This window comes from Marmota marmota, unplaced genomic scaffold (assembly GCF_001458135.2).
Source record: "Marmota marmota marmota unplaced genomic scaffold, marMar, whole genome shotgun sequence".
Lineage (NCBI taxonomy): Eukaryota > Metazoa > Chordata > Mammalia > Rodentia > Sciuridae > Marmota > Marmota marmota.
Genome location: NW_026000241.1, coordinates 23,647,606 through 23,661,598, shown reverse-complemented (window position 1 = coordinate 23,661,598; position 13,993 = coordinate 23,647,606). Strand labels below are relative to the sequence as shown.

Sequence of the window (13,993 nt, the reverse complement as noted above, 5' to 3'; positions counted from 1 at the left end):
CAAATACTTATTAGTAAACAAAATATAACATCGTTAATATGTAGACAGTAAAATTTATAAACAGTTCATAAGCTTTAAATTGTGTGCAATTCTAGCATGAAGTCTTGTTATAACCTTCTGAGAATGTGAATTATCTCTTTGTTTAGCATATCGACACTCTGTGTCCTACCCCCATTAGTTACTTCATAGCTATTTGCGTTACCAGATTTTTGAGATATTGCAATGCCTATATTCTGATAACCCTCACTGTATTTAATAATGGTCTCAAAGCACAAGAGTACTGATGCTGGCAATTTGAACATGCCAAAGAGAAGCTTAAAATGTTTCTTTTAAGTAAAAAGATGAAAGTTCTCAACTTTGTGTGTGTGAGTGAGAGAGAGAGATACTGGGATTGAACCCAGGGGTGCTCTACCACTGCCATACTTCCCTAACCCTTTTTGTTTTGAGAGAGGGTCGTAGTTGCCCATTCTGGCCTTAAACTTGTAATCTTCTGCCTTGTCTCCTGAGTAGCTTGGATAACTTGCATGTGCCACAGCATCTGGCCTCTCTATTTTCTTTACTGCGTGGTTAGTGATCCTTCATTACTTCAATTTTTTAAAAATTATTTTGATCATTCTTACCTGTTGACTTTTTCCTCATGAATCTTAAACTTATTTGGTTAGGTCCTAAGAAGAATTCTGTTAAGGGACTGATTGGTATTATAGAAGATCTATGTGCTAATTTAGGGAGAAAATCAATTTTTATAATAATCAAATACATTCATGTAGAAGTATAACTTGTCTCTGTATTCATTTTTCTTTAGTCTTTTTCAGTGAAGAGTTTTACATATTTCTAATTAGTTTTATACCAAGCAATAAACTAATGGGGAAAAATCTTGTTTCTTTTTTTCTTTTTTCTGGTTTACCTATAGAAGTTGTGTGTGTGTGCATGTGCGTGTGTGTGTGTGTATCTTTTTCCCTAACACTTAATAACATGACTTTAATTTATGCTTTTTGAAATTAAAAAATCAATGACCACTCTCTTAATTTATACATTTATGTATAGAGAATTTCCTCTATTATGCTGGTGCATAAAAAAGTTGGATGTGTAGCTGTGTGGTAGAGTACCCCTGGCTTGAATCTTCAGTACTAAAAAAAAGGAGAAGGAGGAGGAGGAGGAGGAGGAGGAGAAGGAGGAGGAGGAGATGGAGGAGNTTTTTTAATCCAGGATCTTAAATCTTTAAATGCTAACAGTGAGTGGCTAGGGATGTAGCTCAGTGATACAGCAATTGACTAGCATATGTGAGGCCCTGAGTTCCATTCCCAGACTGAAAAACAAAACAAAACAAAACAAACAAATTAACAGTGAAGCACCAAATCATAGAGCTCCTTGAAGTTTCCTATTACTCTTATCCTCAGCCACAATTGGAGGTGTTAATAAAAAAAATCTTTCACGCCTTTTGTTTAAGTTGGGCCTGGTAGCCAACTTCTATTTTTAGAGAAAATACTCTCCTGTGTCTCAGCTCACTGCTTGAAATACACACTGTAGTGTTTTTTCTGGTAAGACAATCAAAGCAGAGAAATCCATAGTGCTTTATTGTGAACTTACACATGGATGTAGAGAGAATGCAGAGGGATAGCAAGACATAAGTCCTGTTGCCAGGGACTGGGCTGTGATACTGTCCAGAGCTCACAGGAACACTGAAACTGACTTAAAATCAACTAGACAAGAGCATGTGGCAATTGATGATTAACATTTATGTAAGAAACACTAGATTTGTGTTCTTTCTGTTGAAATAGTATGTAAAATTAAAAAATCATTTCAATCCTCCCCCTGTTTTAAATGAAGTTCTGCAAGCAATCTTTGTCTAGGCCTGAAGACTTAACTGTATTATCTGTACTCTCCAGATACTCAGAAGTAATTATCATGATGTATAATGCTACATGAAACTATTTTTTATCCTTTTTCCAAGCAGATTTCCCCAGCAGATTTTCTGAAGGAAAATAAGCCTTTTTAAAACTTCAGATAATACAGGATCCTATGTATAACTATGCTTTTTCCTATACAAGCACACTTATGATAAAGTTTAATTTATAAATTAGGCACAGAAAAAAATAAGAACAATATCTAATTGTAATATAGAAAAGTTATAACAAAATAAGGTAGTAAAATTTATTTAAAATTTAAAAATCCTTATTTCTATAGTTTTCCATTTAACATTTTTAATATTTCTCCATACTCTTAACTGCTCTTCCAAAAATTCTCTTTCTTTCTCTTATAGATTTGGTGATCTCTTCAATATATTTCCATATACTTATTCTGTCTTCAGTGTATCTAAAGAGTTTTTAAAATCATTCCCTGATTAAATCAATGATTCTTCTCTTCTAGAAGTGCTTTTTCGTTATTTTAGAATTCTTCTATAAGTCATAAGTGAATTAGAGACCTGACCTTGTTTGATGTGATAGTATGTATTTTAATTTAGTAATATGGACTGGAGTTTTTCTTCAGCTAAAATACTTGAACCATGTAGATCCCATTATTATAGTGAGTACATCCAGTTCCATATGAACTAACTCAGTTATTTTTTGTTGTTATTTTATAGATTCAAGTTTCCAAAACTAATATTGAAAAGAAAAAGCCCAAATTTAGAAAAAGAAAAAGGTATGCTGGTAGTATGATAAAATGTAAATATGTATATATGTTTTTTTTAATTATTATATGACATTTCCCATAATTCTTGATTCCATTTTATTAGGGAAACATTATGTTTAAAGTTTTCTAAAAGAATTTATAAGATTATTAGTAGTAATCTTAGAAATATGGAGAAATTTTCATAATCATATAAATATGTAGTTTTGTAATTGGAACTTTAAAGATTAATATTATTTTACTAACTAGATTAAAAGGATCCTAGCTTAAAATTGGTAATACAAACCAGAAACAGGGCTTCATAATAAACTAATAAGCCACTAATGACAAATTTTAGTATTTATCATTGAATCAGCCATACTTGTTAAAGAATATAACCAGTGCTGTGTTTGTTAAAAGGAATTCTACTCAAAAATAAAAACTGGCATTAATTGTCTTTCTCCTTTTTACCTTTTCAGAAGATAGCTAATTTTTTAAAATGGACTTTCATTGCCTTATACCAGTAATACTTCACAGTAATCCCATCAAGTAAATAGAAAGTGTATCACAATTATCTTCATTTAAAATATGAACAATTTGAGGCATATAGAAGTGGAGTGACTTTCATAATAACTTATGTTTAGAGAAAAGGGATTTGAACAAAATTCTGCTTTAAATCATCAACATTGTATATTGGAAAAAAGCATGAATTTGCAGTCTTAACAGAATTTAGTTCTATAATGTTCAGTCATTTACCTTTATTGCCAGATAGCTCAGTTTTTTCATATAATGAGAGGAGCAAATACTTAATAGATTTTTAAAGGAGAATTACATGAAGAAAACGGTGTATACTGTTAAGTAGATCACCAGTGTATTGTGCCTAATGACAGCTTAAATCAATATTAGTCCTCTCTTTTTATAATTAAAAAAAGTTGTTACTATATAACACAACAAAGAAAAAGTACCTTAGTTAAATAAATACTAATAATCTACGGTTATCAATGAATACTCATGAATGGTCATTTACATGTATACGATTGAACATTTGAAATTAAATCTGTCCAATTCTTTTCCTAGGAAAGCTATTCTAAAATGCTCTTTTGAAAATGTTTGTTCAGATGATGCCTTATCAAAGGAAAGCATGGGTATGTGAAGTCCTGTTCTACTTTTAGTTCTTTTGCATATGTCTAATTCTACAAGATGTAGTTGTTTCCTTTGAAAGAAAAAAGAACTGTTGTATATTTATAGGAGAGAAACATTAATAGGTCATTTTCAGTATTGATTTATATACAGGGGCTTCTCAGTTGTCTCTAGGTTTCTGGTTTTTTTTAATTATTTTTTTCTGGCTTTGTCCTGTATTTAATTTTTAAAATAAAGCACTAACAATTGTGGGAGGAAATACCAGCAACTGTATTCCAATCCAGACTTCTCCATTCCAAACTTACTATAGTCCAAAGGGAGAGAAGAAATAAATGTCTGGGGCTTCCAACTGAATTAATTGTCATTGGTATTAGAACACAGTAGGGTAAATGTGAAATTCGGGGAGAAAGTATCATTTACTCTCCCTACATTTTCATTAGTCTTGAGAAGCAGGCAAATGCTTATTTACAAGATGGAACTTTGGCAGGCATGTTCAAAGCCCATTAAACCCAGAGGAGTTTTAGATGCTATAGGCCCTCTCTCCTTAAAGCTACCCCCATATCCTATGGCCTTGCATTTCAATTGGCTAAATAAGCCACTTATTTCTCATTAAAAGAATATAACACGGGCAGAAGGATTTTTAAAATCCTTTTGTTCCTCTTCTAAATCACACAAAATTCTGTTTTTTCTTTTCCAACTTAACCTGTTGCTGTCTTCACACTAATTGAGATGACTTTTCTTAGCTCTTTCCTCCCTTTGCCTCACATGATCAGTTCATATATTCCTGTAGAAAAGCAAAAGTTTGCTTATCTCTGAGCTGATTTCCCAGTTGGAGATCTAGGCACTGTGGCTGAGGGCTCCAAAACCAGCATCCTTCTCCCCTCCAGCTCATATACTATAGGATACTACAGAAGTCGTTTCTAGCCAGGAGGCCATTGACTAGAAATAATGGATGAATATTTCCCACTAGTTATCCAGGTAGAGGGAAACCCCTCCGGGAATCTCATATTCTATATGGTTATTTGCTAAATCAACTAACCTAATCCGTGTTTTATTTCTTCATCCCATCATGAACTATAGGGAGCAGGAATATCTAGTGTCCTGTATTCTTTCTAAGAGCTGACTCCCAGAAAAAAAGTGAAATCTTTTTCAAGTTTAAGATTCCTCATTTTTTAAAAAAATTCCTACCCAATTTCTGTGGATTCCCTCAATTCAACCTGATATCTCTTATTTCTTTGTAGTTTAAGATAGGGTCAGTCCTGCATCAAATGACAGAAGAAAATTGTGCTTTGTTCTTGAATCACTGCCCTACTTCTTTAAACCAATTTCCTTATATAACCAGATGTTAAAGTTTCCCATTTGTTTCCTACACCAGATTTGCTCTTCCTGGGTGAGCTTTCTGCTCCACAGACAGTTTCTCTTTCCCTCTCTCCATCCTCCCTCTCTTTCTTCCTCTCTCCTTCTTTCTCTTTCTCTCTGCACCGCCCTGAGTTAGGGATTAGGACAAGGGGTAATTAAGTACAGCTACTTTATCTCTCCAGGTATCAGTTTCCTCATCTGTGAAAAAGAGATGCAGCAAGAGCTCTCTTATCCAATGAAGAAAAGATTTGTTTTTTGGAAATTAATAGAAAAAGCTGAGAGATCATTAAATAATTTAAACTATATGCCCATGTCTATATAGATTTATCTAAGAAATACTATTAGTGAAGCATGTCTGCATTTGGGGGACAATTCCTGTCAGGAATAATTATGATAGCATCTATATAATTTCCTATTACATTTTCATTATTCCCTATAACTCATTTTTTTTTAGTTTTTAGGAATAAGAAAAACCATCTATCATGAAGATATGGTTCTAGCAATAATACTGATGATGACCAGCACCTATAAAAATTACTGTATCTCCTTACTGTTCTAAATATTTCATATACTTTTGTATATTTAATCCATGCAAGATTTATATTAGGTAAAGTGGATATTACATTACCTTCCATTTTGTTGATTGGGAAAGTAAAGCACTTAATAGGTCATATGACTTTTCCAAAGACACCTAGCTTAGTAAAATAAATAAATGAAAGTGTGTAGCTATTTCCTTGGTTGCTTAGATTATGAGGAATTGTTGTTGTTGTTATTATTAGTAGTAGTAGTGGTAGTAGGACCAGGGATTGAACCCAGGGTGCTTAACCACTGGTCAATATCCCCAGCCCTTTTTATATTTTATTTTGAGACAATTTTATATTTTATTGTGCTAATTTGTTTAGGGCCTTGCCAAATTGCTGAGGCTGGCTTTGAATTTGACTGCCTCAGTCTCCTAAGCTGCTGAGATTGTGTATATCACCACACCTGATGATTATGAGAAATTTTAAAACTAAATTCATGGAGGTTTTGGTGCAGCAATTATAGTTGGTCTGAGCATGTTTTTTTCATTATTGCCTTTCATATTTTCCTTATTTGATTTTATTTCTTTTAGCTTTTTATTTATTGTTGTTTGTTATTTCATTTTTTTCTATCGGCAAATTTTCATTTTGAACCAGTAGATCTTTAAAAGTTTGAGTAAATATATTATTAAGAGCCAACTAATAACCTATTAACATTAATTATTTAATTAGTCACTTGATATAAATAATCTTGGAAGAGGATGGCTAATATAGGAAAGGTTTGGCTTACGGGATAAGCTAGAAAGAGCATGAAAGGCTTTGGGGCCTAAGTTCAGGATTTAGACAGAGTGACAAGGAAAAGGGTTATTATGCTACTCATGATACACTTTACCTACCAACTCTTGGTTTAACATTTTTAACTTCTAAGCCAAAAGTGGTATTGGCCCTCATTCCCCTCATCCCGCTTTCCCAAATTGTACCATACCTCCTATTTCAGTTTGTATAGTGATCTGTTCTTTTTTTTTTTTTCAGAGAGCGAGGGGTGGGGGGGGGAGAGGGGGAGAGAGAGAGAGAGAGAGAGAGAGAGAGAGAGAATTTTTTAATATTTGTTTTTTAGTTTTCAGTGGACATAATATCTTTATTTTATTTTTATGTGGTGCTGAGAATCGAATCCAACTCAGTCTGTATTTTATTCGTTCGTGTGTGTGTATGTGTGTGTGTGTATGAATATTTGTGGCTACTTCAAAACAAAATACTACTCCTCACCTGCTTCCTTTATTAGGTGCTCACATAATTGAAACAATGAAATAGCTCTGCAAATTAATTTTTTTTTTAAATACAAGCTTTGGGGTAACTCAACCCATAGTTTATAAATAAGGAAAGATATTTTCTGTAAACATTTATTAAAGAAATAGAGATTTAAAAAAAAACTCCCTAAGTATACACTTGAAAATTTTTAAAATACTGACTGATTTTTGAGACAGTGATTTATTTCTTATCAGGAATGGATTTATTTTACACACACTGATTTTTAAAAGCCAGATGTCAGCTTTAGAATTAGAGATATCTCCTTTGGTCTCTCTACCCAACCCCCGACTCCTTCTTTCTTTGAATGATAGAGTAGCTATAATGTTACCACTTTACTCTCAACAACAAATAAAAGCAAATCAGTGAAACTACAGTATAATCAATATTGATAGGAGATGATTGGTCATGCAATCAGCAAAGGCATTTATTTTGTCTCTACCTTTTGGAGGGTATCATTGACCAGTTTTGATAACCTAGTTTGTAGATTACAGCAACTGCTATTTTTTGAGAATTAGTTTTGAACTTTAGCTTACAATGTAAGAATAAGTGTTTAGTAAAGCAAGCCTCCCATTCCTCTGGAAACAGAATTTGACATCAGTCGAGTTAGTGTTATGAACACTGGTTGATTTATGAAATCCTTCATTATTTGTCTACCTTTTGATCAAAAGGCAGTGTATTTTTCCAGATCACTTGAAAACAGAGAGATTACAATGCCATTTGGTGATGACATTAATTATCATAAATTGATGTATTTTAGCCTAATGTAAGAAATATAAAGATGTTTGTTTGCCATTTTTCCTTTACAGCATAGCTCAAAATTCATCTTCTCAACAGTTCTTTAAATTTCAGTGTCAGTTTCCATAGACTCAGAATCTAAAGTAGGAAAACACAGCATTTGTGAGTGGTACTGGGAAATTGGTGTGAAGATAAGATAGCCACAAGTAGTTATCTGTTAAGTAAGAGGTTACTAATAAGAAATCTATCAAAATATGAGGGTTGATTTCATTAAAAGTGCTTCAACAAAAACATATATTTCTCTAGGAAATTCTAATTCAATAGACATAGAATTGTATCCTTTTTCTTTAATATATTCTCCAACTGACTCTTATATACATTTTGAATTTTTAATTCCACTGTTCTAGAATGGAGCATTCTATTATCTATGTTCTTAGTCTTTAGCAATAGCTGCAGAACACATCTATTTGGATACAACTAACATTTTAATTGCAATTTTTGTTTGTTTTGTTTTTTAAATATGAGAATATATTCCATAGTGTGGAATGGTTTATCATTCTACATTAAGAAAGCTTCCCTAGAGTGAGCTTTCCCTTGAGAAAACCAAAGATTACCTGGGAAGAGAGTATGGTCAGGAATTCTATATCTGTGGAGTTCCTGGTCCCTAGTAGGTACATGGTAAATATTTGTTGACTGAATATAAATATAAAGTGCTTAGGATAAGCAGTAAATATTGACCAAAAAATCTTTTCTTTCTTTCTTTTTTTTTTTTTTTTTTGGTACTGGGGATTGAACTCAGGGGCACTAAACCATTGAGCCACATTCCCAGCCCTATTTTATATTTTATTTAGAGACAGGGTCTCACTGAGTTGCTTAGCACCTTACTTTTGCTGAGACTGGCTTTGAACTCACGATCCTCCTGACTCAGGCTCCTGAGCTGCTGGGATTACAGGCATGTGCCACTGTGTCTGGCCTCCGAAAAATCACTTTTGTAGACAGAACCTATAGTGCAAAAAGTGTAAACTGAAATTGTTTTTCCAGTACTATAATGACAACTGAGAGCATTTATTTTGTCTTCTGCCTCTCATATTTGCTGTTCATTCTCTTTTTTTGGAAACTTGCAATTTGATAACTTTCCATAATTTTATTTAACACTATTTTTAATAACTGTTTTAGCACTTTTGAAACTTAACTTTATTATGTCCTGCCTGAGTACATTTTCATGTTCCATGAACTTTCAGCTGCTGTACCTGGTGTGATTTTTGGTGACCTGCCAAAATAAGAGGAGGTTATATGTTATATGTCAGCTTTTAATAATCAGAGTGAAGAAGGGGCATGTACTCATGGCCTTTCCCTCTAAATTCTAAATTATATTATCTATGGAAGAGCTTCTCAGATTCTCCATCTGTCTGTGGTGTAGGGCAGCAGGCCACACATGGCTTACTTTTTTTGGTCTTTGCTTCAATAAGATCCTGTATCAAAAACAAATGATTGTATTGTTTAAGTCAAGAATTCAAATGCATATTGTTGATCAGAACTTGATTCTATAGAGTTATACTAGGTTTCTTTATCTTTGGTGAGGATATTGTTTTATCTCAGCAAGGTCAATGAAGAATCTAATTGAATTTTGCCTACTTAAATTTTTATGTCACAGTAATGAAAAAAGTGCTTCTTGTAAATGCAGTATTTTATTTATTAAATCATTTAGGAAATTAAGATATGTTGCTATTTGGGTTAAAAACAGACAAATCTATGTTCAGCCTAGCTATCTAAACACAGGGTTCTCCTTTTGAATAATAGTTTAAATAGATTGGCAACCAGTTGCTAACTGTTTTTGTTAATAAAATTTTATTGGAATATAGCCATTCTAATTTCCTTAAGTGCATGTCTACAGTTTGCCCTACAACACAGTTGTGTAGTTGTCATAGAGATCAGTCTAACCAAAAAGTTTGAAATGTTTGTTCTCTGGCTCTTACAGAAAAATTTTGCTACTTATTCTCTATAATAAAAGTAATTTAGTTTGGTGCCCTGATTTCCTAATTAAAAAAAAAAAAACACGGGTGAGCATTTTATACTTCAGAGATATTTTGTGGTATATACATAGCAAGAATATTGCCTGTGTTTTTCAAAGAACAATTATAAAAGTTTGCAAATCCATAATAATAATAATAATTTTGGATCAAGCAAAATCATATGTACAAATTACATGAAATATTTAGTTTTTTTAAATCTTGTACCATTTAGAAGATTTCTCTTTTCCTGGTGGCTAAGATTATCAATTATATCAAATTAATTAAGAGGTGCAGCATATTTGATATGTTAATGATATTCCTTTAGTTGTTTCTGAGACAGAAGTTTTACTAAAAGAGCTGGAGCAAATGCTACAGCAAGCCCTAGAGCCCACAGCAATACCTAATGAGTCTGAAGAAGAATGTGGAGAAGAAATTAATGCAAGAGAAAAGGTAGTATTGAAGTTATTATCGGGCCTAAATAGCAACTTCAAGTTTTTTAAATGGCAGAATTGTTTCTGATTGTACATTTCAGTTATACAAAATGCCTATTTCACATCTGAAATTTGAGCTCTTGGTTATCATGAAGTGAATTGTAAAGTAGTTGCCTTTTGAGAAATCAGAATACATCTATCAGTTTTGGGAAAGATATCTGTGTTTAAGTAGAGAAGTTCTTTTAATTTGAGATCTTTGTGGTTGTAATGAAGAAAGATGGAAGAGGTTCGCTATAGCAGTAGTTCACTCAGAAAGACCTCTCCCCTGCTTCTGATCTTTTCAATTGGAAGGGGCCAGGATAACAGCAGCTCACTAGAAAAGGGTAACAACTTACTGGGAAATCTGCCCTGTCCAGATCATGCACCAGGATGACCTCTATAACAGAAAAACCTCATTAGTAACAGTGGCGGTAGAATCTTTCATTGGAATAAGTTTCACCTTTTATATCTTGGTTTATGCTCCATAACCCCCTACATTTTGGACAGTTATGTTGGACTTAGGCCACATGTGCTTACTTTATTTAATGCCTGCAACTAAAATGAGGGCTTGTGATATAAGACCCAGGCTATTAATACAAAGTAGCAATGAGAAAAAAAAAAAAAGCCATATGGTAGACTTCCACCAGGCATACAGTTGTACCCTAAATAGTAAGAAAGAAAAATGACAGTACAGAGTTTTGTATCTTAAAGTTCATTCATTCTTTCAGATATATGGTGTATCTGCAGTCAAGAGAACATATTGAGCCTCACTCTCTTATATAATGCCTGTTTTCCTTGTCCTGGTTTTATCATTAATGACTTTTGAAATTTAGCAAAGTTGTTTGCCACCTGCCTCAGGATTGTTTTAGGGATTAAATAAGGTAAACTGGGAAAAGTGCTTGACATAACATCAGATACCTCAGGTTAACTATTATAGATGAAAATTGGTAATAGCAGTTTATAAAGAGCATAAATGCTAAAATTTTCTTTTTTTTTAAAGAGAGAATTTTTTAAATATTTATTTCTTAGTTTTTCAGTGGACATAACATATTTGTTTGTATGTGGTGCTGAGGATCAAACCCGGGCTGCACACATGCCAGGCGAGCGCGCTACTGCTTGAGTCACATCCCCAGCCCCTAAAATTTTCTTACATCACTTTTATTTTCCCACATTCTTGCTTTGAGAAACTACCTACCCTGAAATCTTATTGTTTTCAGATGCAGAAAAAGTTGGATTTAGGACCATTTCTAAATGGTTTACATACTTCGGCAGACTATTCAGTAGCATGATTTCATTTAGATTGTCAATATATGTAAGGATGAGTCTTTAGCACCTCCTTTACTGAGTTAGAAATTTACAAAATTTATAGAATTTGTTAATAAGATAAATGTATTAAGAGAAGAAAATTAGTATCAACTACTGAGTTGTAAATCATGGTAAGTTTTCTTAATCAGCACCAGCAATGGCAACTTTTGCCTGAATCTGCATAGGTTATAAATGCCATTTTTCCAATGAAGGGTTCCTTTCATTAAAAAAAATATTGTTTTCTATAGATGGATCTTACCCTTTGTAGAAAAATATCTATAGATTGGTGACATGCATTTTATATGCATATAATTAATATACAAATTATTCTTTTTTAGCCTTGTTTGAATATTTGAATGCCTTGTTTGAATACCATATGGTTTTGTGTAGGTTTTTTTGTGTGTGTGGTTTTTGTTTTGTTTTGTTTTTTTTTTTGTCCATTCTAGGCAGCTTTTCTTTTCAAAAATACAGCTTGGTTAATTTTTATAGTGATGTCCTGGAGCTTTTACAGTCATAGAAATGGCTTCTATTTTGGCATTATAACTAGTAACTTGATAGAACAGAAAATTACTTCTGATTTTATTTCTTAAGGTAAAATACATAGTTTTAATTCACCACTAGGCAGGAGCTTACTTTTTGTTTTAGATTCTTGTATTATTTTACTCTTTCAAAGGGCATTTAGGAATTATAAAAATTAATTATTTTAACTTGCTGGCAGGCAGGTGAGTGCCTCCTGCTGACTAGTTTAAAGCCACTGTGCACACTGAGCTTCCTAAGTCTGACATTCATGCCAGGTTCAGAATATTTAGGGCCTTATTCACTTTTAAATGAGGAGAATAGCAATGAATCTGAATATCAAAACTGAAACAGTTTCCAATGTAAAATTAAAGAAATGATCACTTCTAGGATTTCATTTTTTTTTATTTTTGGTTATTACAAAGAATTAATATGCCTTCCAAAGGGAATTTCACACTTAAAACAGGATTTTATTTTGATTTTAAGAAGAAAGTAGTCTCTCAAGCTAAAAATGCCAAGAAGAGCCACCTGATAATTTTAAAGTCCTGCGCCTGTTGATTCTCTTAGAAGATATTATATGAGCTATTTTCAAAGTTGTAACTTTAATGATATTTTCATCATTCATTTCACCTGTGAGATTTCAATTTGATTACTCTCAAGCATTTACACCAACAGATGAGAGTCACAATGTGGAAAAAAGCATACACACATGGATAATCAAAACACTTTTCTATTTGTCATTGAAATGCTTTATTAGATTATTTTCCTCAGTAGGGTCACCTTCCTAATTATGTTTTTCTTTAGCTAATATTAACACTGGTTGACATACCCTGACTTGGTAAGCAAAGGGAAGAAATTAACTGCAGGTTTTTATATATCTATTAGAATAATTCACAAATTGGATAATCCATATACAAATAAGACCATTTACTACATAATAATTTGGAATAAATGGTACATTTTTAAATATTAAAATACTCTTATGAACTACATGTGCTTTTTTCAACTTTGAATTGAATGAGAAATTAGCCATATCCTTAATGAGCATTGAAGTTATGGACTTCATATGTGTATGTGCATATGCACAAATAAATTGTTTTCACAAGTCAGTCCCCTTCCACACTAAACTAGAGTACACATAGCTTATGAGAAGATAGTGGCAGAAAATTTGTCTAAAACAGTTTTAATCTGTATTCTATATAATAATTTTTAAAATAAGCTAATACAGAAAACTAAGACAAAATAAAATCATTTTTCCAAATCATAAAATTAAAAGTAAAAATGGATAATGTTGAGAAATAGAGACAGAACCTAAATAATAATTTACTTCTACAGAAACATATTTACTATACATTATACTGTATATAAGAATCATTATTTGACCTCCAATAAAGAAAACTTTGTACACTGCTGTGACTTGAGGAATTACCACTACTTTATATTTTGTTCAAGTAATCAAGTAAATATGATATAGTTCTGATGATTTATATGGTTGTTTTCACAGTTATCTAAAGGCATCCCTGAAGCTCCTGCAGGCAGCCCATTTCAAAATCAACATGAAGAGGACTATCTTGTAATTGATGGAATGAAATTAAGAGCTGGAGAATGTATTGAGAATATAACTAATAAGTTTAAAGAAATAGATGCCTTGATGTCTGAATTTTAGGGTGTTACGCATATTTTCAGAAGTTAATTGGGAAAACATTGGTATTTTTCTGAAGCCAGAAATTTTAAAATGTTTGGTAAAATAGGTATACATTGTATACAAAAGTTGATATTTATGACAACTTTGTACTTTAAATTTTGAAAATATCCATAGTTTTGAGAGCCAAACAAATTGTATTGAAGTTAGAGTTCGAATTTTTAAATTAAAGAAAAGCCTTATTTTCTTATTTGTAGATGTTTTGTTTGCCTTATTTACAAAATGGTTTATGGAACTTACCTCATAAATACACACTTTACAATGCTTATTTAGGTCATTTATTCAAGTATGGCAAAGTACTAAAATGGCTGACCATACTAT

The 13,993-nt window shown here is 32.4% G+C and overlaps 1 protein-coding gene across 1 annotated transcript in view; it reads left to right on the top strand.

The window, feature by feature from the left end:
• Zcwpw2 (zinc finger CW-type and PWWP domain containing 2) overlaps positions 1-13,868 on the top strand; it is a gene marked incomplete at its 5' end in the record, with an annotated part of 65,369 nt that extends 51,501 nt beyond the window's left edge. Inside the window, 4 exons of the mRNA XM_015489551.2 lie at positions 2,582-2,640; positions 3,685-3,752; positions 10,005-10,129; positions 13,475-13,868. Coding sequence (XP_015345037.2) covers positions 2,582-2,640; positions 3,685-3,752; positions 10,005-10,129; positions 13,475-13,636 — 414 coding nt within the window. The remainder of the gene's footprint in view (positions 1-2,581; positions 2,641-3,684; positions 3,753-10,004; positions 10,130-13,474) is intronic.
• Between the last annotated feature and the right edge of the window lie 125 nt (positions 13,869-13,993).